Source organism: Stegostoma tigrinum, chromosome 31 (genome assembly GCF_030684315.1).
Source record: "Stegostoma tigrinum isolate sSteTig4 chromosome 31, sSteTig4.hap1, whole genome shotgun sequence".
NCBI lineage: Eukaryota > Metazoa > Chordata > Chondrichthyes > Orectolobiformes > Stegostomatidae > Stegostoma > Stegostoma tigrinum.
In genome coordinates, this window is record NC_081384.1 from 6,326,128 (window position 1) to 6,348,130 (window position 22,003).

General features: G+C 43.9%; 1 protein-coding gene across 5 annotated transcripts in view; it reads right to left on the reverse strand.

Moving 5' to 3' along the window:
* The window catches only part of srcin1a (SRC kinase signaling inhibitor 1a), a 498,739-nt gene that overhangs the window by 262,059 nt on the left and 214,677 nt on the right, over positions 1-22,003 (reverse strand). For 4 of the 5 annotated variants that reach the window (XM_059638686.1, XM_048560697.2, XM_048560696.2 and 1 more), the window contains exon 5: positions 17,065-17,127. In XM_059638686.1, coding sequence (XP_059494669.1) covers positions 17,065-17,127 — 63 coding nt within the window. Of the gene's footprint in view, positions 1-11,054; positions 11,221-17,064; positions 17,128-22,003 lie in introns of those variants that run through there. The other variant, XM_059638687.1, reaches the window with a different exon arrangement.

Below are 22,003 nucleotides of genomic sequence, written 5' to 3' on the forward strand. Positions count from 1 at the left end.
AGGAGAGAAACCTGATATCACATAACAACTCACAACTAACCCATTGGATCTTCAACAATGCACAGCTTGGTAATGGAAATCAGAATGACATTGGCACCGTGCTCTATACATACAATCCCTGTTTAGTTTCACACAGTTGGTAGAAAACCATCCGAGGAGGTTCATAGGAGCTTAATTTGACAAAGAAGTGATTCTGAACAGGAGAGGTATAAGTGCATTTAAAGATGGAACCTCAGAGGAGAAGAGCAATGCAAAGAGATTTACTGAAGGTATTATATAGCATAGGAACAAAGCAGCTTTGCGGAACACCTACGCTCGGTCTGCACTAAACAACTGCACCTCCCAGTCGCGAACCATTTCAACTCCCCCTCTCATTCCTCAGATGACATGTCCAACATGGGCCTCCTGCAGTGCCACAATGATGCCACCCAAAGGTTGCAGGAACAGCAACTCATATTCCGCTTGGGAACCCTGCAGCCCAATGGTATCAATGTGGACTTCACAAGCTTCAAAATCTCCCCTCCCCCCACTGCATCCCAAAACCATTCCTCCCACCTATCCCCTCGTCCCACCTCAGGCCCCACCCCCATCTCCTACCTACTAGCCTCATCCTGCCCCCTTGACCTGTCCATCCTCTCCCTAACTCCCCACCTACACTCACCTTCACTGGCTCCATCCCCACCTTTTTGACCTGTCTCCTCCCCACCCTATTTATTTCAGAACCCCCTTCCCCTCTCCCATTTCTGAAGAAGAGTCTAGGCCTGAAACGTCAGCCTTCCTGCTCCTCTGATGCTGCTTGGCCTGCTGTGTTCATCCAGCTCCACACCTTGTTATCTCAGATTCTCCAACATCTGCAGGTCATACTCTCTCTGAGCACATTCTGTTCAGGCTTGTTCCTACTTGATATTTGGAATGTGGAGGGGGAAGGAGTGTGTAGCCATGTGACCCAGGGCTCCAGGTCCCTAGTGTCCTGGCCAATATTTACTTTGCAACCAACATTCCTGACAAAAAAGCTTTACCTGGTTATCGTATATCTGATTGAGGGAGATTCCTTTGAACAAACTGGTGTCATATTTACAATATTACAACAGTGACTACACTTAACAATGCACTCTATTGGCTGTAAAGCATTCAGGGATATCCTGGGGTCATGGGAGAGAAACAGAGAGAGAGAGAGAGAGAGAGAGAGAGAGAGAGAGAGCGCGCGAGCGAGCGAACAAGAGAATTAGTTGTGTGTGACATGAGGGACAGTAATCCACAAGGACAGGGTAAGGGGGAGGATGCAAATCTTCAAGGATCTCAGCTGGTACAGGGACTGAACCCATGCCATTGGCCTTGAGCCACGCCAACTAACCCTATGGTTAGTTACGAAAGGCACAATGTAAATGCAAATCCTTCTTATTTTGTTTGTGTAAAAGATGTAGATCACAAGACAAATGGATACACGTGGAAAACCATCTGACTCGTCGATCTGAACAGATTGTCAAAGCTGTTCTTACAACCTCTCTCAACTTTCCTGATGATTCTTCCTTCTGCTGACCTAACGAAATGGCACAGTCCACAAGATGCAAACACTGACCCAGTGCTTTCTCAGTAACTGGAAATCAGTCACTTCCTCAATGTGAGAGATTCTGGAAATTTGAAAGCCTAGCTTCCCTGTAAATACACTGACCTTTTTAAACATTTTCAAATTCAGACATAGGGCCTGGTTGTATTAGAACACAGAACATAGACCGGTACAGCACAGTACAGACCCTTCGGCCCATGATGTTGTGCCAAACTTTTACCCTAAGCCTAAGGATGATCTAACCTCCACCCCTACATGTCATACTATCATCCATATGATAAAATGTGAGGCTGGATGAACACAGCAGGCCCAGCCGCATCTCAGGAGCTCTGGTGCTCCTGAGATGCTGCTGGGCCTGCTGTGTTCATCCAGCCTCACATTTTATTATCTTGGATTCTCCAGCATCTGCAGTTCCCATTATCACTATCATCCATATGCCTCTCATAGCCGCATAAATGCCCCTAATGAGGCCAACTCCACTCCCCTCTCCGGCAATGCATTCCACGCCCCCACCACGCTGAGTAAAGAACCTACTTCTGACATCTCCCCATATCTACCTCCACTCACTTTAAAACTATGCCCCCCCCATAATAGCTACCTCCACTCTAGGAAGAAGTCTCTGGCTGTCCACTCTATCTATACCTCTGATCATTTTGTACGCTTCTATCAAGTCACCTCTCATCCTTCATCGTTCTAAAGAGAAAAGCCCCAGCTCTCTCAACCTTTCCTCGTAAGACTCTCCCTCCATTCCAGGCAATATCCTGGTAAATCTCCTCTGCACCTTTTCCAACACTTCCACATCTTTCCTGTAATGAGGCGACCAGAACTGGATACAACACTCCAGATGTGGCCAAACCAAGCTTTTGTACAGCTGGTGTATAACTTCATGGCTCTTGAACTCAACCCCTCTATTCATGAAAGCTAACACACCATATGCCTTCTTAACAACTCTATCTACCTGGGTGGCAGCTTTCAGGGAACTGTGGACATGAACCCCAAGATCCCTCTGCTCCTCCACACTGCCAAGAATCTTTCCGTTAACCCTGTATTCTACTTTCAAATTTGTCATTCCAAAATGAATCTCCTCACACTTTTCAGGGTTAAACTCCATCTGCCACTTCTCAGCCCAGATCTGAATCCTATCAATGTCCCTTTGTAACCTAGAACAGCCCTCCGCACTATCCACAACTTGACCCACCTTCGTATCATCCGCGAACCTACTAATCCACCCTTCCACTCCTACGTCCAAATCATTTACAAAAATCACAAATAGAAAAGGACCCAGAACAGATCCTTGTGGTACACCACTGGAAACTGAGCACCGTGTTGAATATTTTCCATCCACAACCATCCTTTGTCTCCCAAGCTTCAGCCAATATTGAATCCGATCTGTCACATTTCTCCCTATCCCATGCCTCCTTACTTTCTGTATGAGCCTACCATGGGGAAACTTATCAAACGCCTTACTTAAATTCACGTATACCACATTCATGTATTTGGTCACCCCTTCAAAGAATTCAATAAGATTTGAAAGGCATGATCTACTCTTGCAAATCCATGATGACTATCACATATCAAACCAGGCCTATCCAAGCGATCATAAATCCTATCTCTCAGAGCTCTTTCCAATAATTTGCCCACCACTGACATAAGACTAACTGGCCTGTAATTTCCGGGGTTATCCCTATTCCCTTTTTTGAAGAAGGGAATGACGTTTGCCTCTATCCAATCTTCCGGTACTATACCCGTGGACAGTGAGGACGAAAAGATCATCGCCCAAGGCCCTGCAATCTCTTCCCTCACTTCCCTTGGAATCCTTGGACAATCCCATCAGGCCCAGGGGCTTATCTATCTTCAAGTTCCTAGTACATCTTCCTTACTAATATCCACCTCCTCCAGCCTACCAGCCTGTTTCACACTGTCCTCCCCTACAAATAGGTCCCTCTCGGTTACGAATACAAAAGAAAAGTAATAATTAAGGACCTCTCCTATCTCTTTAGGCTCCGTGCACAAATTCGATTTACAATCCTTGATCGGCCCTACCCTTTCTCTGGTCATTCTCCTATTCCTCATGTACATGTAATAAGCCTTGGAGTTTTCCTTGATCCTATCTCCAAGTTTTTCTCATGCCTCCTTATAGATCTCCTAAGCCTTTTCTTCAGCTCCTTACTGCCAAACTTGTATCCCTCTAGAGCCTTTTCCGATTCATATTGTAGTGTGTACATTGACTCAAGACATCAATAAGACCTAGTCATTCAACAGTTAAACATGAAGGTGACCATTCAGCCCATCCTCAATGATTTGTCTCAAAATTCTTGATGTCCCCCTATTGCAGCATCTACCTGGTTCTTGAATGGTTCCAGAGTTTCTACCTGTGCTACTCTATCAGGAAATCCATCGTCTGTGAATAAGGATTCACTGAGATCAGGCCCTAGTTTGTCTACTGTTTGTTTCAAATTGCATTTTGCTTTAACTTTTCACTGTAATTACAGTAATATTTCAGATATACCCTTTTCACTCCTTAGTCTCACTTCACTCCTTAATGTACCTCACAGATGTAGAAATGCTCCCTTTTCTCCTGTCTTTTGACATAACTCAAATCTTTAACAATTTAGCACAATATACAAGATGTGATTTTAATAAGGGGGCATTTCCATTTCAGTGTTTAAGGGTTCTGGTGGAGAATGGTAGTGTTTCTACCTCCGAGCCAGGAGATCCGGGTTCAAGTCCCACCTGCTCCAGATATGTCATTACATTTCTAAACAGACCGATCAGGAAAATATCTTTAAGACATCATCTGATCAAGGCCCTGTACAGTTTGTTGCAATCTTTTCTCACCTTCATTACAACAGAATACAACACATGGGAAGCATGGCTGGGCTGTTCGATCCCCTCTCGCCTGCTCTGCTATTGGATAAAATAGTGGACAGCATTACTCAGCTCAACATTCCTGCCCCATCCCCTGAATTCCTATATCCAGTTGGTATCCAAACATTTACTGATCTCTGTCTTGACTGTATTCACTAACACATCATCATGCATATTGGATAATGCAGTGAGTAACTGAAAGTCTTAATCGACATCAGGAGAGAAGTGAACCAGTTTCTGGGAAACTGTTCTTCATGGTGACAACACATAGCTAAAGTCATAACATGTACATCTTCTGAGGTTGTGCTTGATGTCTCATGAAGACCATTGTGTATTTGAGATGAAAGGAAAATAGCTACTAAGTAATAGGAAATTAACCAGAATAAAATGCAACACACTAAAGATGCCAGAAAATTGAAATAAGCAGAGAAAGTTGCAGAAACTCAGCAGGTCTGGCAACATCTGTGGGGACAGCAACAGAGTTAACGTTTCAGGTCCAGTGTGACTCTTCAGAATTGCTGAAAAGTGGTCAGTTCTACTGAACTGCAGCTCCAAGGAAGGGTCAGACTGGACTCTGAGATGTTATCTCTGTTTTTCTCTCCACAGATGCTGCCAGACCTGCTGAGTTTCTCTAGTTTTCTCTGTGTTTGTTTGGAATAAATATATTTAATTGAGATGAAACCTATCATCTGTCTAAGATGTGACATCAGCATCCTTCCCAATAATTAGCTCAGGGTAATACCAGCAAGAGACACTGGTGAATACCCACCCACTGCATCCCAGAAATCAGCATTTACAATATCCTGGGGTAGAGAATTCCAAAGCTTCACAAGCCTCAGCTCTGTGCTAAATGGTCAATCTCTTCTCCTGAGACTGCAACTCCTGAATGCACTCGCTGCCAGGCAGGGAAACATCCTCAGACAATTGCCTTGTCAAGTCTGTTAAGAATTTTAAAGAGGGAAAATTTGTTTGTCCAATAAATTCTTCAAGATCACTGAACAGCACTTCACTGGCTGGTGACCCTTATATGTGGGGCAGCACGGTGGCTCAGTGGTTAGCTCTGCTGCCTCAAAGCACCAGGGACCCAGGGTCGATTCCAGCATCAGGCAACTGTCTGCGTGGAGTTTGTACATTCTCCCTGTGTCCATGTGGATTTCCTCCGGGTGCTCCGGTTTCCTCCCACAGTCCAAAGATGTGCAGCGTAGGTGGACTGGCCATGCTAAATTGCCCGTAGTGTTCAGGGAGGTGTAGATTAGGCGGATTATAGGGGGATGGGTCTGGGTGGGATGTTCTGAGGTTTGGTGTGGACTCGTTGGGCCAAAGTGCCTGTTTCCACACTGTAGGGATTCTCATCCTAAACCTGCCTGGGGAATTGATAGAGGTTGTATAGTGCTGCTGTGAACAATTTTATCCCATTATGCATTTCAACGAGACCATCTCCCAGTCTTCTTAATGCTAAGAAATACAGATCAAGCCCAGTCAGTCTCCTACATGGCACAATCAGGAATATTCAGAAGGCAATTAATTTCCTTTCAGCCAAACCTCGCATTCTCTTCACTGCACTGTTCTCCAAAACAATTCAGCCAGGCTGCATTTTTGAAGATCTTCAGAACTCCCACCCTAGATGTTCACTTAGCTTTGTACCACCCTCCAGCAGTGCTCAGGTTAAATTCACAGCAAGAGAACAGGGTGCATACCCTAAAATAAAAACCCATTCTTCTGAGGAGCAACAATGTGTAGTCTAAATAATAAAACTGATTCTTTAAAAAGGGAATGGAACCAAGATGTCTGAGAAGTAACAGAAACGGGGAATGATTCCCAGCACACCTGCGTGACACTGACCCTTCCTTCCAATGGCACAATCTACCTTAGGACTTCTGTTCTAAACTTCCATCACGTAATAAGCTCTGCCACACCTTTATGACTTTGCAACCATTTCACTTTCTAAAAGATCCCCTGGAGAAAATAACTGCCAACTCCTGGGAACAATAGGTGGTACTGTGTATAACTTACATCAGGCAAGGTGACAAGAACTGCAGGAGGCAGCTCAAACATTGTGATGATTTTACTTCAATGCTGCAAAGGTTGTGGAGACACAGGTTCTCGTTGCCGTTTGTCTCGCAGACACAGCACACGTTGGCTTCCATATGGAACACGTGTGAACCGCTGTCACTGCCTGGCAGGAAGTTTCCGGGGAGGAAGACGTTAAAGGGGCAGCTAGCGGTCACATCATTGGGTTTGTGATCCAAAGACCCAGGCTACCCCTAGGGTCATGGGTTCAGGTGCCACCAGTGGCTAGAACTGGCTGAATAAATCTGAAATTGGTGACTACGAAGCTATCATGAGTTGATGTGAAAACTCATTGGGTTCAAGAATGCCCCTGAGGGGGGAAATCTGCCATCCTTACCTGGTCTGGTCTACCTGTGACTCCACACCCACTGCAATGCAGTTACTCTTCACTGTCTGCTGAAATAACTTAGCAAGTTTAAGAGTAATTGGAGATTGACAACAAATGCTGGCCTTGTCAGTGACACACACATATCCCAGAGCAGAATAAAGAAGCCTGCAGACAGAAATTACATCTGCACTGTGGTCACTATCTCAGTTATGCCAAGTGATATGAAGATACACAAGGAATCTGCTCTGCACCCTTTATTAATATGTTCATGACAAGATTACCACCTTGTGATCAGAAACACAGCTCCTGAAAGCCCGGGTGGTGAAAGAAAAGCAAGATCTCCATGAGGTTAATGGACATTTCACCATCCCGTCTGGACCAGGAACAAGAGGATCTTTCCCCTCTCCCTCCTCAATAAAGACCTTGACTTTCACAGAGCCCCATCATCAGCCTCCCCCTTCCCCAATGCTTAACTCCAGCCTCTCATCCCCACCAGCTGAGGCCTTCTCCTTCACAGCTCTGATCTCCAGCAGACATAAGGACATAAGAATGAGAACAGTAGAAGGCCAGATAGCCCCTCTAGCCTATTCCACCATTCAATAAGATTATGGATGATCCAACATTCATCACATCACATTCCGACATTTTCCTCAACCAATCAAGACTCAGCCTTAAATACAGACAAGGACAGTGGCCCACAGCTCTCTGTGGCAAAGTTTTCCAAAGACTCATAACCCACAGAGAAGAAATTCCTGCACAAAAACAGGAGTTGCTGGAAAAGCTCAGCAGGTCTGGCAGCATCTGTGAAGGAAAAAACAGAGTTAACGTTTTGGGTCTGGTGACCCTTCCTCAGAACACAAGAAGAAATTCCTCCTCATCTCAGTCCTAAATTAGTACCTCTTTATTCTGAGACTATACCCTCCAGCCCTAGACTCTCCCATGAGGGGAAATACCCTCTCAGCATTTCTCTTGTCAATTTCTTTAAGAATCCGACATGTTTCAATGAGATCACTTCTCTTTCTTCTAAACTCCAATGAGTACAGTCCCAACCTGTTTAACCTTTGCTTATAAGAAAATCCCTCCATACCGGAGAACATCCTAGAGAACCTTCTGTGAACTCCCTTCAATTAAATAGTGGTTTTCCTTAAATAAGAGGACTAAAACCGCTCACAGTAATCCAGATGTGGTCTCACCAGCACCCTGTACAGTTGAGCAAGACATCCCTAATCTTACACTCCAATTCTCTTGAAATAAGGGCAAATATTCCATTAGCATTCCTTGTTCCACTATCTTGTTTGTAATTGTATTTGAACACAGCAATGAGATTAAAGTCAGCAATTCACTTGTGGCACCTCATCAATATTAGTAGAGAAATGTTGCAAGGAAAATTGATGGGATTGAAGGCAGATAAATCCCCAGGACCTGATAATTTACATCCCGGAGCACTTAAGGAAGTGGCTCTAGAAGTAATTCTGTGGACTCTGGAACAGTCCCTGCAGATTTGAGGGTAGCTAATGTCACTTCAATATTCAAAAAGTGAGGTAGAGAGAAAACAGGGAATTACAGACCATTATGAGTTCTGAGGAAGGGTCACCAGACCTGAAACGTTAACTCTAATTTTTTTCTTCACAGATGCAGTCAGACCTGCGGAGCTTTCCCAGCAACTTCTGTTTTTGTTCCTGAATTATATACCAGTATGCCTAACATCAGTAGTGGGGAAAACTCTCAAATCCATTACCAAGGACTTTATAGCGGAGCATTTGGAAAGCAGTTGCAGGATCAAACAGACTTGTTGGACAAACAAATCTGTTGGAATTCTATGAAGATGTAACCAATAGAGTTGACAAGTGGTGGCCAGTCAATGTGGTATATTTGGGCTTTCAGAAAGCATTTGACAAAGTCCCACATAAGACATTAATGGTCAAGATTAAAGTGCATGGGACTAGGGGAAGCATATTGAGATGGATAGAAAACTGGTTGGCAGAGAGAAAACAAACAGTAGGAATTAATGGTCCTGTCAAATTGGCAGGCAGTAACTAATAGGGTACCAAAGGGATTGATTTTGGAACCTCAGCTATCCAGAATGTATATTAATGATTTGGATGAGGGAACAAAATGTAACATCTCAAGGACTGCACATACTACCAAGTTGTGTGGGAGGGTGAACTGTGACGAGGACACAGAGATCCTTCAGCATGATCTGGACAGTTTGGGTGAATCTACAAATCAATGGCAGGTGCAGTACAATTTGGATAAATGTGAGTTATTCACTTTGGAATGAAAAATAAGGCGGCAGATTACTACCTGAAAGGCTGTAAATTGGGAGAGGAGGAAGTGTGCAGCAGGACCTCAGTGTCCTTGTGCACCAGTCGCTGAAGGTAAGCATGTAGGTACAGCAGGTGGTAAAGAAGGCAAATGGTATGGTGGCCTTCATAGCAAGATGTTTTGAGGACAGGAGTAGGGATGTGTTGTTGCAGTTATACAGGGCCTTGGTGAGGCCACAAATAGAATATTGTGTGCAGTTCTGGTCTCCTTTTCTGAGGAAGGATGGTCTTGCTCTCCAGGGAGTGCAGTGAAGGTTTACCAGGCTGATTCTGGGGATGGTGGGACTGATATATGAGGAAAGATTGATGAGGTTAGGATTGTTTTCACAAATAAGGGAAAGGTCTCAGGACTAGACAGGATGTTCCTGGTGGTGGGTGTGTCACAGTCTGATGATTCAGGCTGGACTATTTAAGACAGAGATGAGGAGATATTACTTCACCCAGAGAGTGGTGAGCCTGTGGAATTTGTTACATAGGAAGCAGTTGATGCCAAAATTGAACGTATTCAAGAGGTGGCTAGATATAGCACTTGGGACAAATGGGATTGCAGGTTATGGGGAGAGAGCAGGATTAGGCTATTGATTTGGATCATCAGCCATGATTGTGATGATTGGTGGAGCAGGCTCGAAGGGCTGAATGGCCTCCTCCTGCTCCTATCTTCAGTGATTCTACCACCTTGTATCTAGGTGGACCATCCCATCTGTACAATTAGACTCCAACCTGTAACTCACTTTATACATAAATATTCTGAACTTTGTAACTTGATTCCAACTTTTGACTTACTCTCAGCATTCCAGTATTCTACTTTTAACAAAACACCTTGGATTCAATTCTATTTATTCCGGCTGCCCGTTACCTGCTGAGCTTGGCTGCAAGAAAGGTTTAAGATTTCTGACAGGAACAGAAAACGGCCAGAACTTTGCTCTGTTTGTTCATAACGTCATAGAAACTATTGTCCCACCAACTGAACAGTCTCACAGAGCTCAGTCGGTGCTGGCAACAATATTTTAAACAATCATTAATAACGACTGCACACTTTAAAAAAAAATCAGCAGATGGTAGTCACAAGGACCATAAAAAGCAACAGAAACACATACAGGCCCTTCGGCCTCTCAAGCCTGCTCTACTATTCAATAACACCACGGCATTCCTCACATCCACTTTCCTGCATTTTCATCCGCAACTCCAGCTGATATCCAAGTTGGCCCTAAATATACCCAAGGACTCTGTCGCCATAGTTCCCTGTAGCAAGGAGTTCCAAAGACACTCAACCCTTTGAGAGAAGACATCTCAGTGTTAAACCGGCACCACTTCATTCTGAGACTAGGCCCCTCTGGTCCGAGAGGCTGAAACCGAAGAACAAGCGATTCCTTTAAATATTTCACTGCTGGAGTTTAAAAAAGAACAGTGAAGTCTGTCAATCCGCAGGCAATTGCGATCAGGCACGAAAAACCAAAGTTGGCTGGTGTAACACTCAAGTTAATTTCTTACCTGCACGACAACCGGCAATGTGTTAAAACATCAATCCTCAGTGTCCACTGAGCTACCTGCCAGGAACCATCACAGTGATACTGGGCACCCAAACATTCCCTCTGTCACACCGTTCTTCAAAGAACCCGTTTACCCTTTCACAACCCCTGATGCTGTGGGCGTGTTTTTATTTCGCTGGATTCAGCTAAACAGCACACCCAGGAAGTCAGCACTGATCCCTTTCACAACACTGACCTTTGCAATGTGATCTCACTGCATTCCTTTAAAAAAGGAAGTGAGCATTGACCACACTACTCCACCTGTCTGCCTTCACACAGTCTCACACTGACACTGGCTCCAGCGCTGCACAACATTTAGCTGCAGTCCTCTGCTTCCACACTGCCTTTGCAGTACAACAGTCATTTACCTTTCTTCGAAATCCCAGTGCGTCCACACCCGGCTTCACTCACTTCTCCTGCTTGCTCTGTCCATTCACTTGACATTGAATTATTGACCAACTTCTCTCTGTTTTTCCCTCCATTTCCTCTCTCCTCCGGGTTTGGCTCTCTTCGTACTGAGTGGTGAATCCCGCTGGCGTCACGACTGGGCAGGATCAGGGGGAGGGACTGAGATTTCTCACAACCGTGGAACCGGCTGAATGTTCAATCAGCTGATCCCGGCGCAGAAACACAGCCCCGCGGGTAACCAATCCATTCCGTACTGTCAGCTGGCTCATCTCTGCCCGCTTTACTTTCATCCCGACTCTCCCCTCCCCCTGTCACCTCCTCACTCCGTCTGCCCCCCCCGACACTCTCCTCCCTGTCTCTCCCAAACTCAGCCTCCTGTCCTCCATCTCTGTCACTTTCTGTCTCTCCTCCATTCCCCTCTCCATCCTTGTCTTACCCTTTCTGTCCCTCCCCCTCATTCTGAACCCCCTTTCTATGCCCTCTCACCCTCTCTTCCTGTCTCCCTACCCCTATTCTTTCTGTCTCCTCCCTCTCTCAATCCCACTTACTCTCTGTTTTCCTCCTCCCTCCCCCTCCGGTCTTCCCCTCCTCTTTATGCCCCCTCTTCCTTCTTTTGTGTCTCTGCTCTCTCTCTGTCTCCCCTCCCCATTTCCCAATTCTTTCCCTCTCTGTTTCCTCCCCTTCTCCCTGCACTCCCTCCACTCTGGTGTTATCATTATCAATCACTCTGAGGAACCCATGTGTTCAGCAGTGACATCCTCCAGGATTGTCCCTGGCGTCTCTTGGGCTCGAAGGTTAATTTCTGAGATATTCTAGCAAGTAACACCCAGGAGAAAAATCAGAGGTGACTGGAGCAAAGAAAAATCATTGGATCTCTTAAAAAGGAACAGTGAAGGTCTAGGCCCGAAATGTCAGCTTTTATGCTCCTGAGATGCTGCTTGTCCTGCTGTGTTCATCCAGCTTCACACTTTGTTATCTCGGATTCTCCAGCATCTGCAGTTCCCATTATCTCTGATCACAGTGTTTTTATAGCAGCTGGAGCAGAATCACAAGAAAAGGTTCCACTATCCCTCTGGATTCAGTAACTGTCATAACCCTACATCAGACATACTGGGTGAAGATGGTGGTCCTGGCATTGATATAAAGACAGTTCATTTTTTGTAATTTTGATTGTGGAATAAAATGAAAAAAATGACTCTTCTCAAAACCAAAGATGGTGGAAGGAATTGTGCTTTTAAAAACAAGTTACTGAAAATCAATATGTGTGGTGTTTACACTGCTGCTTTCTTCAAGCAGCAGGGAGGTCTTGGGGGGTGACGATTTTTGCAGACAACATTGGAGCAGGAGTGTGTGCAGAGTAAGAATGAGCTGGCCACAGGTAACTGATCAGTCTGTCTACATCTGGATGTGAATGGTCATCAGCCTGACGACAACTCCGATTGGTCCTAGACAGCCAAACAACATTTGGGTTTGGATGATAAAGGGAGAAATGCTTGATTGTTGGAAGAGCAGGTAGTTTGTCTCTCTGCACAGTAAAAATACCTGAAACCTGAAGAAAAACAGTTATTTTCTCTGTCCAGTAGCTGTAAGCTGTTACCTCTAACCAGGAACAAAGGGACTTTGTGGTTAGTGTACCAACTGCCCAGTGCATCCTGAGAAGAACGAAGATTGAAGCGGAGAAAGTCCTGGCAAGCCAAAGAAACATCTCATCAAACCCTGTGAACTGGCGCTACGTAACTGTGTTTCCCAGTTTTCTCCCTCCAACCATAAAGCCAGCTTTGTTTTGGTTTGCCTGTGTTCGTCTGTTTGTTAATGTGCTGTTTTTAAAAGGAGGTTAGAATTTGAACTGGTAGAGCCACATTCTTGTCATGGTTTACTTGTGATTAGAATTTGCTTATTTATACAGTCATAGAATCATACAGCACAGAAACAAATCCTTCAACCTAATTCATCCGTACTGACCATGTATCCTAACCTGAAGTAGTCCTATTTGCCTATGTTTAGCCCATATCTCTCTGCAGCTTACCCATTGATTTGCCTGTCCAAATGCCTCACAGCCACTAATCATGAGGCAAAAGAAATGGAGTGAAGGCAGAAGAGGGCCAAGTTAGAGGGTCACAGAGATCTCAGAGGATTGTAAGACTGGAGAATTTGACAGAGGTAGGGAGGAGCAAGGCAGTGGAGGCATCTGAGCATCACTACAAAATGCTCCATGCATTACCCTCCCAATCACCTGCTGTCAAACCAGGAAACCTATGCTGCATCAAGCTTTCCTTATAAATTTGTGAGCTCTCATCATCAGAGATCAAAACTCTCAGGAAAGGCTGAGAACATTGGAGGCACAGTACTGTGTTCAGTTGAAAATTGAAAATGATTAATTGCGTTCATTTTTATTTTTTAAACCAGAGTGGTAATGACACAGAAGGAATCTGGACCCAGAAGGTGCCTGAACTTTGTGGTATGAAGAAGCTGACACGATGATATCCCCAGAGCCACACTAGGTCAGAGCAATTATATAATGATCAGCTGGAACTATTTTTTTTAAATTCAGATGACTACAAGCTGGCAGAATTATTTAAAATTGCAAAGGGATGAGACAGTGGAGCTAGAATGATACTGCTTCCAGTAGTTTCATTTATAACAAGGAGAAGAGATTATCGATTAAATGTAAGAGATTTATGAAAGAGATGCAGCAACTTTACATTGAGGTTATGAAATGTGCAATCAGGGTCAGTGACTGAATCATGGACTGGATAAATTGTCCCGGATCAAGGACAGGCAAAAAATATTGCAAAGAACTTTGAATTCTCAGTATTTGAATGTTTTTCTAATTTACTTTTTGTCACTAGGCTTTGTCCTTCCTGACACAGCAGACAGAGACAGAGAGAGTCTTCTCTAGTCCCAGTCACAATCCATCTCCTTAGCTCTACCAAAACAGTTGTTTAAAAGACAGCTCACTCATGTTTTCCCATGCCTGGGTTTATTGCCTCCAACCTGGAGAATTACAGGTGCTGTATTTTATCTTCAACTTCTCATACAGGTGTAAATCTAACTGGAGAGGTATGTTCTTCACAACTGACTGGTTTCAATCTCTTCTGATAAGAATGTGAATTTCATTTCAGACTGGTTCTTGGTAACTGATATTTTCATGAAGACTGGCTCAATCTGTGATCAGACAATTACTGCAGTCATTTTTAAGTCAGTGAATTTTCCATTTTGAAACAATTTGAATCTTTGAATGTCCAGAGATGAAAATCAGATGATAGGTATCAAAAATTGATAGTGCATATTTTATCACTGTCCTGAGAGTAGCAAGACCTGCTCTTCAAACTCCTTGTGACAATTGTCGTTCATACTGTAAGTGGTATTTCTAGCAACTTCTAAAGCATCATTGATCTTCCTTTGACTCCAAGTCAAAAGAGAAGAAAAAGTGACTAGATTCAGAAACGGAAGGATTAAGAGAAGTTAGTGTTAGGAATCAATCCTGCTTCTCGAAGCAGAACTGATCAAGAGGAAAGGTATGAAGAATGAGGGAAGAAACTAAAAAGGGGAATAAAAATCCTTAAACTGATACAATTGAGTTCCTCATATTCAGTCTTCATTTGCACACTATGATGCATACTTTACAGATACCACAACGATACTTAGTTCTGATACTTTTATCCATTTTAAGAATCTCACTTTGCCCAGTTGACATCCAGATTAGAATTCACCCCCTGCCAATCTCAGAAATAAATGAAAAAATGCAACAAAACAAGAGCAAGTGAGCGATTGATAAATTGATCAATTCCCACTCCATCAAATTCCTCCACTTTCTGCAAGGGTCAAGTCAAGACACTGATGGAACATCTAAGGTGGGCAGGTTTGCAACAGCACACCAGAAACTCAACAGTTTCCGAGACGCAACAGTTCTCCCGATTACTGCCATTGGACTCAATATACAATCTATCCATTACTGGCAGCGAATTGGAATTAACAATGCTCTTTGGGGTGTATCTGCTTCATCTCACTGAGATTACTTCAAGGAAACCTCCCTAATGTCTGATATCACCAAGGGCAACAGCAGCAACATTTGGGGAACACCATCACTGGGACTGTTGGGTTCCAGAGAAAGCTCGGAACAACCACTTTCCCAACATCATTGGATCTGGGCAATAAAATCACCTTGTCACATCACACATTCAATAATGAAGCCCTGAACTTAATACGTTAAAAAGTCAAGTGCAGTTTCTCCTTTTTATTTGGATCCAATATTGTTTAATGTAGCAATATAATTCCAACTTACCACACTGCAACACAGCCCCCCAACTTCAACAAGCCCCAGACTCACAATAAAGTTGAGCTTTTTTTAAAGATTCCAAATTTGGGAAGGGTCACCCATTTCTGGGAAAGTCAGGTAAACAATGAAATATTACAGTGTAACAGTCCATTTTACCTCAAAATAACTTCAAGATGTTATGATACTTTCAAACTCTTCTTCACATGGTGTCAGGGACTGATTAGCTGACTTGCACGTGGTTTGGAATAACACTAACAGCTCCTGCCAGAGCTCCTCTGCTCTGCCTGTTCTTTTTGTTTCTTTTTCTTATTTTCTCTTCCCTTTATCTTTTTCACTCTCCTCAGCCCCGGAGGTGAATCCTGGAGGAGCAGCAGCAGGTGCGGCACGGCACAGCCTGCAAACCCCCAGAGCAGCATGTGAGGATGCAGTGCTGGACTGGCACAGGGAGCAAGACCCTGGACAACATGTGGGCTGCGAGTCCCCGAACAAAGTGCGGGCTGCGAGTCCCCGAACAGAGTACGGGCTGAGAGTCCCTGAACAGAGTGCGAGCTGCGAGTCCCCAGAGTGCGGGCTGCAAGTCCCCCAACAGAGTGCAAGCTGCGAGTCCCCAAACAGAGTGCAGGCTGCGAGTCCCCAAACAAAGTGCGGGCTGCGAGTCCCTGAACAGAGTGCGGGCTGTGAGTCCCCAAACAGAGTGCGAGCTGCGAGTCCCCAAACAGAGTGCGGGCTGAGAGTCCCCGAACAGAGTGTGGGATGTGAGTCCTGGCACACAGTGCACTGTGTGGGTAAGCAGCCCCGGAGCAGTGTGGGTAAGACGTCCCAGGCGGAGGCCGGTGTAGGGTAGACAGCCCTGGAACCTACCTTGGAGTAGCTGAGTGCCTGTACGCAGTGGACTGAAGGCTTGGAGCAGAGCTTGATGGCTGTTGGATGGGAGTCTAGTGTGGGTGAACAGACCACGTGTAGAGGCCCTACTCTGACCTGACACAATGTAATATTTATTTGACTTTTTTACCAGGCTTTGAAGTCAATCCTTTAACAATGTTGTATTTGTATCTTTTTTTAATTTTTTAAAAACTTTGTAAAGTAATGCAACTACTTTTTATTCATCTTTTGTATCCGAGATATTTACCTAGGTACTTGTAACTAAGATGGTGCCAATAAGAGGCAGACATTGTAAAAGCTTTTCACTGTACACCTACAATGGGGTACACCTGACAATAAAGGATCTTCTACTCTATTCCAACAACCTGGGATCAATTCCTGCTCTGGTCAACATCGACATAGGACCTGCCTCCTTACCTGTCCACAGCTTAATGCAAGAGGGTGCCCCTTAAACTATGTAACCCATTGTCTCTCTATAAATGTGGGTGCTTATGCTCCCCTTGCAGTTTATGGTACTCAAGGATCTTGCTACTTAACAAATTCCACAAATTTTGAACATGATTGGAAATGAAAGCCAAACGTTGCTGATATTTTACTTCAAAAATATTGGATACAATTCCGGAATTCACATATCTGGGCTTCTGTCATCTATTCCGAATCATTTGTCTCACTCACTACGCTTACCATTTCGATAAAACTCCAGTATTTTCTGGTCCAAATGTCACCTTCTCCACTGCCCAAACACAATATTCAACCACCAGTCCAGGTTTACTTTCAATCTCCAATTTTTGCACAATAATCTCACTTACCTTTGCCTCAATCTTGTTCCCTCCGTCCCTGAACTCGCAGGCACTCCAAGCTTCAAAGCCCTGCTGTAAGAAACATCCAAAGCTTTGAAGTAGAAAAGATTAAGTTTCATTGTAACTTCAATGATTGAAATACATTTGTATTACATTCGGCAAAGTTCAAAGACGAAACTCGTTTACATCACCTGCTACTGTCCAAAAACTAAGAAATTATATTTGTGGCATTGCTTAAATTTGCCCCTTTCATTGTACAAAGTTCAAGCATCCAGTGTACTATGGGAATTTAATATCTGCTCAATTTCCAATGGTCCATTATTCTGCAAACAGCTGTGCCTCAAGAACATCTGGGTGTCTGTCTGAGCAGGTTGATTGACCATATGGACATTTCTCCAGCTGTTCCCATGAATAATCCCAATATTATTAATATTATCACTGGTCTCTATTTCCCATAAAAATTCCTTTAGAATCCATGAACATTTTACAACATTCAGTCCAGCGATGCTTAAACATGAAGCATCAATCCTCACGGGGCCAGGCATCAAGTTTAAATCAATATTCTCATTAACCTGCAGATATTTCAAATGGGTAGTACCAGTGTTCTGATTTTGCATTGAGGTATAAACAATCCAGAAGCAGCGTCTCCAAAACTTCAGCTCCGAAAAATTCATAAAACATAAATTGCTAGTCTTGAAGGAAGAAGAAATGGAATGGAGGCATTTACAGCATGGTAAACCAAATTTCCAGGTTGGCTACTGCAGTTCAAGTAGAACAGTTGTCCCCAGAACAGAACCCATACTCCCAATGTCATTAATGTTTCTTACACAGAGTTTGAGCTATAGGGTGAGGCTGGACTGGCTGGGGCGTAGGAGGCCGAAGAGTGACCTTATAGAGGTTTATAAAATCATGAAGGGCATCGATAAGGTGAATAACCAAAGTCTTTTTCCCAGGATAGGGGAGGCCATAGGTTTGAGGTGAGAGGGGAAAGGTATAAAAGAGAACTAAGGGGCAACTTTTTCATGCAGCGATGGTTTGTGTATGGACCGAGCTGCTAGAGGATGTGGTGGAGTTTGGTACAATTACAACATTTAAAAGTTATCTGGATGGTTAAATGAATAAGGAGGGTTTAGAGGAATATGGGACAAATGCTGGTAAATGGGCCTAGATTAATTTAGGATATCCAGTCAGCATGGAAGAGTTGGACCAAAGGATCTGTTTCTGTGCTGCACAACTCTATGACTGTCATGTCCCAAGGTGTTTTCCAGGAGTTTGAGTAGACATTGAGCCCCATAAGGAGAAACTGGAACAGATAATCAAAGAGATAGGCTTTATGGAGTGAATGAAAAGTTTAGGCAGAGTACTCTGTTGCTTAGGGCCTAGACAGTTTATAATTGTTGTCAACTGTAGAGCAACAAAATGAGTAAAATGCAACAGGACAGAATTGGAGCAGTGCAGAGATCCACGGTGAGGGTATGTTATTGAACTGAGGAGGGCACAAGGCCAGGGAGGAATTTAAAAGGCAGCAGCAGCAAACTAAAGATAGACTACGCAGCCCCCTCGGAGCACAAGCAGCAATGGAGATTCTCCATACAACTGCAATCAACTGATTCATCAAAAAGCTTCTAGTTAATCAAACAGCTTGTTGCACCTGGTCTGTCTGCCAATTTTCCTTGTTCCCTTTCCTCGAATTAACCCTAGCAAGATGGAAAACATTTCAGGCACAAAAATCATGTGCATGAACCATGTTGTAGAATGTCAGGTTTCTATTTGTGTAAATTTCAGTTTGATTATTCCAACGTGTTCCTCTCTGTGATCCCTATCCTCAACAAACAGCCAATAATTCCAATACAGTTCTGCCCCATGTTTAGTCTGACTCAGTCCCTGCCTCTGTCCTTTCAGACCTATGGCTGGTTTCTATCTTCTCTAACGTTATGAAATTTATCCATACCTTAGTCGTCAGATTCTTCTGAGACCTTGCTGCATTTTGTAGTTACATTTGAATTCTGCAGCCCTCCCCACACATTTTACAATCCTTTTCCCTTAACCTCAGCACGGAACCCTGAGCCTTGAGCTGCCAGGTCCTGACTCTCTTTGCCTTCCTGCTTCTCTTCCCTGTTTCAAAAGTAGGTAGCACTGTGGTCGTGTTATTGGGCAACTGGCCTGGAGGCAAGAATTTTTTAACTCATTCAGGGAATGTGGGCCTTGCTGGGCAGGCCAGCATTTCTCATCCATTCCTGGTTAACTGAATAAATCTGGACAAAGAAGCTGGAGTCAGTAACAAAATGAAATGATCACATTGTCAAGAAACCCCACTTTGATCACAAACATCCTTTCGAGAAGAAGGTCCGCCATTCCTGGAGAGCCTGGCCTCCACGTGACTCCAGTCCCACAGCAATGTAGCTAACCCTTAAAAGCATTCTGAATGGCTTCAGTTGTTAAACAAAATCTCACTATGAAGTAGGGTACCCTCCCCACAACGGCAGCAGCAGCTCAAGAAGTTGGCTTGTCAATGTAGTGATTGGAATGAGGTCAGCCAGTCAGACATCATAGTATATGGGTTCCCTGAGTGGGGCTGTTAACCTGGCCCAATCGGGGAGCCCTGGCTGTCAGATATAAACAGGTGTGCCAGAGTTTCTGCTCAAGCTGAAAGCCGGTTCAGAGAGAGTTGGATCAGTGTCAAGGACTCTCTACAAGTAGATGAAGAGTGACTTAGTCATGGGATACTGGCCTCTGTGGAGTTATTTCAGCCACCAACTTCTCAAGGTCAATTCAGGAACAGTGTATGACAGGCACAAGGGGCTGAATGGCCTCTGTGATTCAAGTGGCCCTGGCCTTGCCACCAATGCTCAGATCCTCAGAATGAGTTTGTAAAGTCAGTTTACCTTTCAATGACTTTCAGTCCACTGGCTGATCTGCTGAATGTAAATATTGTGTTACTAGGAACGTGTACCTCAATGAAATCTACCCTCAGCTTATAGCCAGGGAGACAGTGTCAACAGGAAAACCCATAATGTGCTCTTTGTTCATTCATGTTGCACATGTAATATCCTTCAAATACTGACTTGGTGAAGACAATTCCTCATTTTACACCTTGCCTTAAACTCACTGGTCATTGAACTCTCAATGGCAGCTTTACCACACCATCCACAGCCATTTGTCTCTCTCTAAACCAAGATCAACATAAAGAAATATTCTAGCCACAGGGTCTTTCACAGAGGAATAGCCTGGCCTCTATTCAATTTCCTACACTGAACATCACCTTGGCCTTGCCAACCCTTCTACATCCTGTAGTTTTTGTTCATTCATTCGTTTCTAGCTCTTCCTCTGCGCATGCATCTTTTCTCATCATTTCTCATCATTTCTCTCTTTCTAACCTTTTCACCCGTTGGACGTCTATCCCTCATCCTGATACCCAGCACAGCCTCACCTTGTCTCCCCCACTTTAGCTTCTTCCCTGAATTTGCAGATGGTCCAGGTAATCTCCTTTAATCCCAGAACAGGAGGAGGCCCTCCCCTTCCTCTATTTAATTACATGTAAACATGATAACTATATCTACTTGAAGTACAAACACAATGGGCCAAATGACCTCCTACTGCCCCATAGAAATTCTATGATTCTGAGAGACTTGCTTTTGTTCCATAACCTTTATTTTCTACATATAAGATCCACTATTCTTTTTAAAAATTCAATTGACTGTCTCAATAGCTTTCAACGGGTCAGAATTTCATATTTGTACTTTCTCTCTTTGTGAAGAAATGATTCCTGGGGTTACACTAACCAGCCTCGCTCCACGACCAGGACTGGTTTTCGACTCACACGTGGTGGACTTCTGTCCGAGCCCCATCTTCCTGTCTTTGCTACATCGTTACCCAATTACCCAACCTGCCCATCTCAGACACAAAATCTCACACTGGTTTAGCATTCAGTTCTTGGGGATAGAAAATTCTCGAGTTCCACCATCCTGCACCTGAAAAATTGGTTTTTGATTTCACTCTAATGTAAACACAATGCCCCCTTATTCCTAACCCAACCCCTCAAGTGGAAATAGTTTTCTCTAGATTGAGCCTATTAAATCCTTTCAGTAATTTGCAGACTTCCTCAGACAGATCGCTCCTTAATCTGCTACATTCAAAAGAAATACAAGCCAAAGCAGACTGCCATTATTATTGACACCTTCAATATCTTCCACAGCGCCAATCTGGTTGACCTTAATAATGCCCTAGAGTTGACTCCTCATGTGCAAGACCATTGAGATTGGTTATCATTAACATAATTCCCATGGAAAGATATCACAATTACTTTAGATAAATGGGTGGTTTTCTCAAATCTCCCAAGCCTCTTCCTGATACAGTTTGACTCTTGAGTTAGTGTTGCCGATACATCAACAGTCAATGCACTATCTAAACAAACACTGCTGTGTTTAACAAGATATAGACAGGTTGGAAGCACTTGACATTGAAGCTTTTGTAACAGCCTAGGCTCTATTTTTACGGTGTTGGCTGAGAAGTGTGTCCACTGGAGTATGTCTCTGGCAGATAAAGACAACCAAACAGATCTGGTTTCAATGTCCATCTTTTAGGAACACATGCTTTACTCAACAAGTCTTGTTTTAGAGGATTTTCTGAAGAAGGGTCCAGACCTGGAATGTCAGCTTTCCTGCTCCTCTGATGCTGCTTGGCCTGCTGTGTTCATCCAGCTCTACACATTGTTATCCCTGTTTTAGGGAATCCCAAATATCAAAATTGCACTCTCCTTGAAGCTATTGAGGCCATACATCGAGAATCAATTCCCTAGATGGACAGATCCTTCTGGCTCTAATAATTCACATGGTCCATTTCAGATGACAGGTTACCTCAATGAGATTTCAATCCCTCGAATATGGAAGATTAGGAGTTAATCTAATCGAGGTGTTTAAGATGACTTAAAAAGTTGATGGAGTAGACA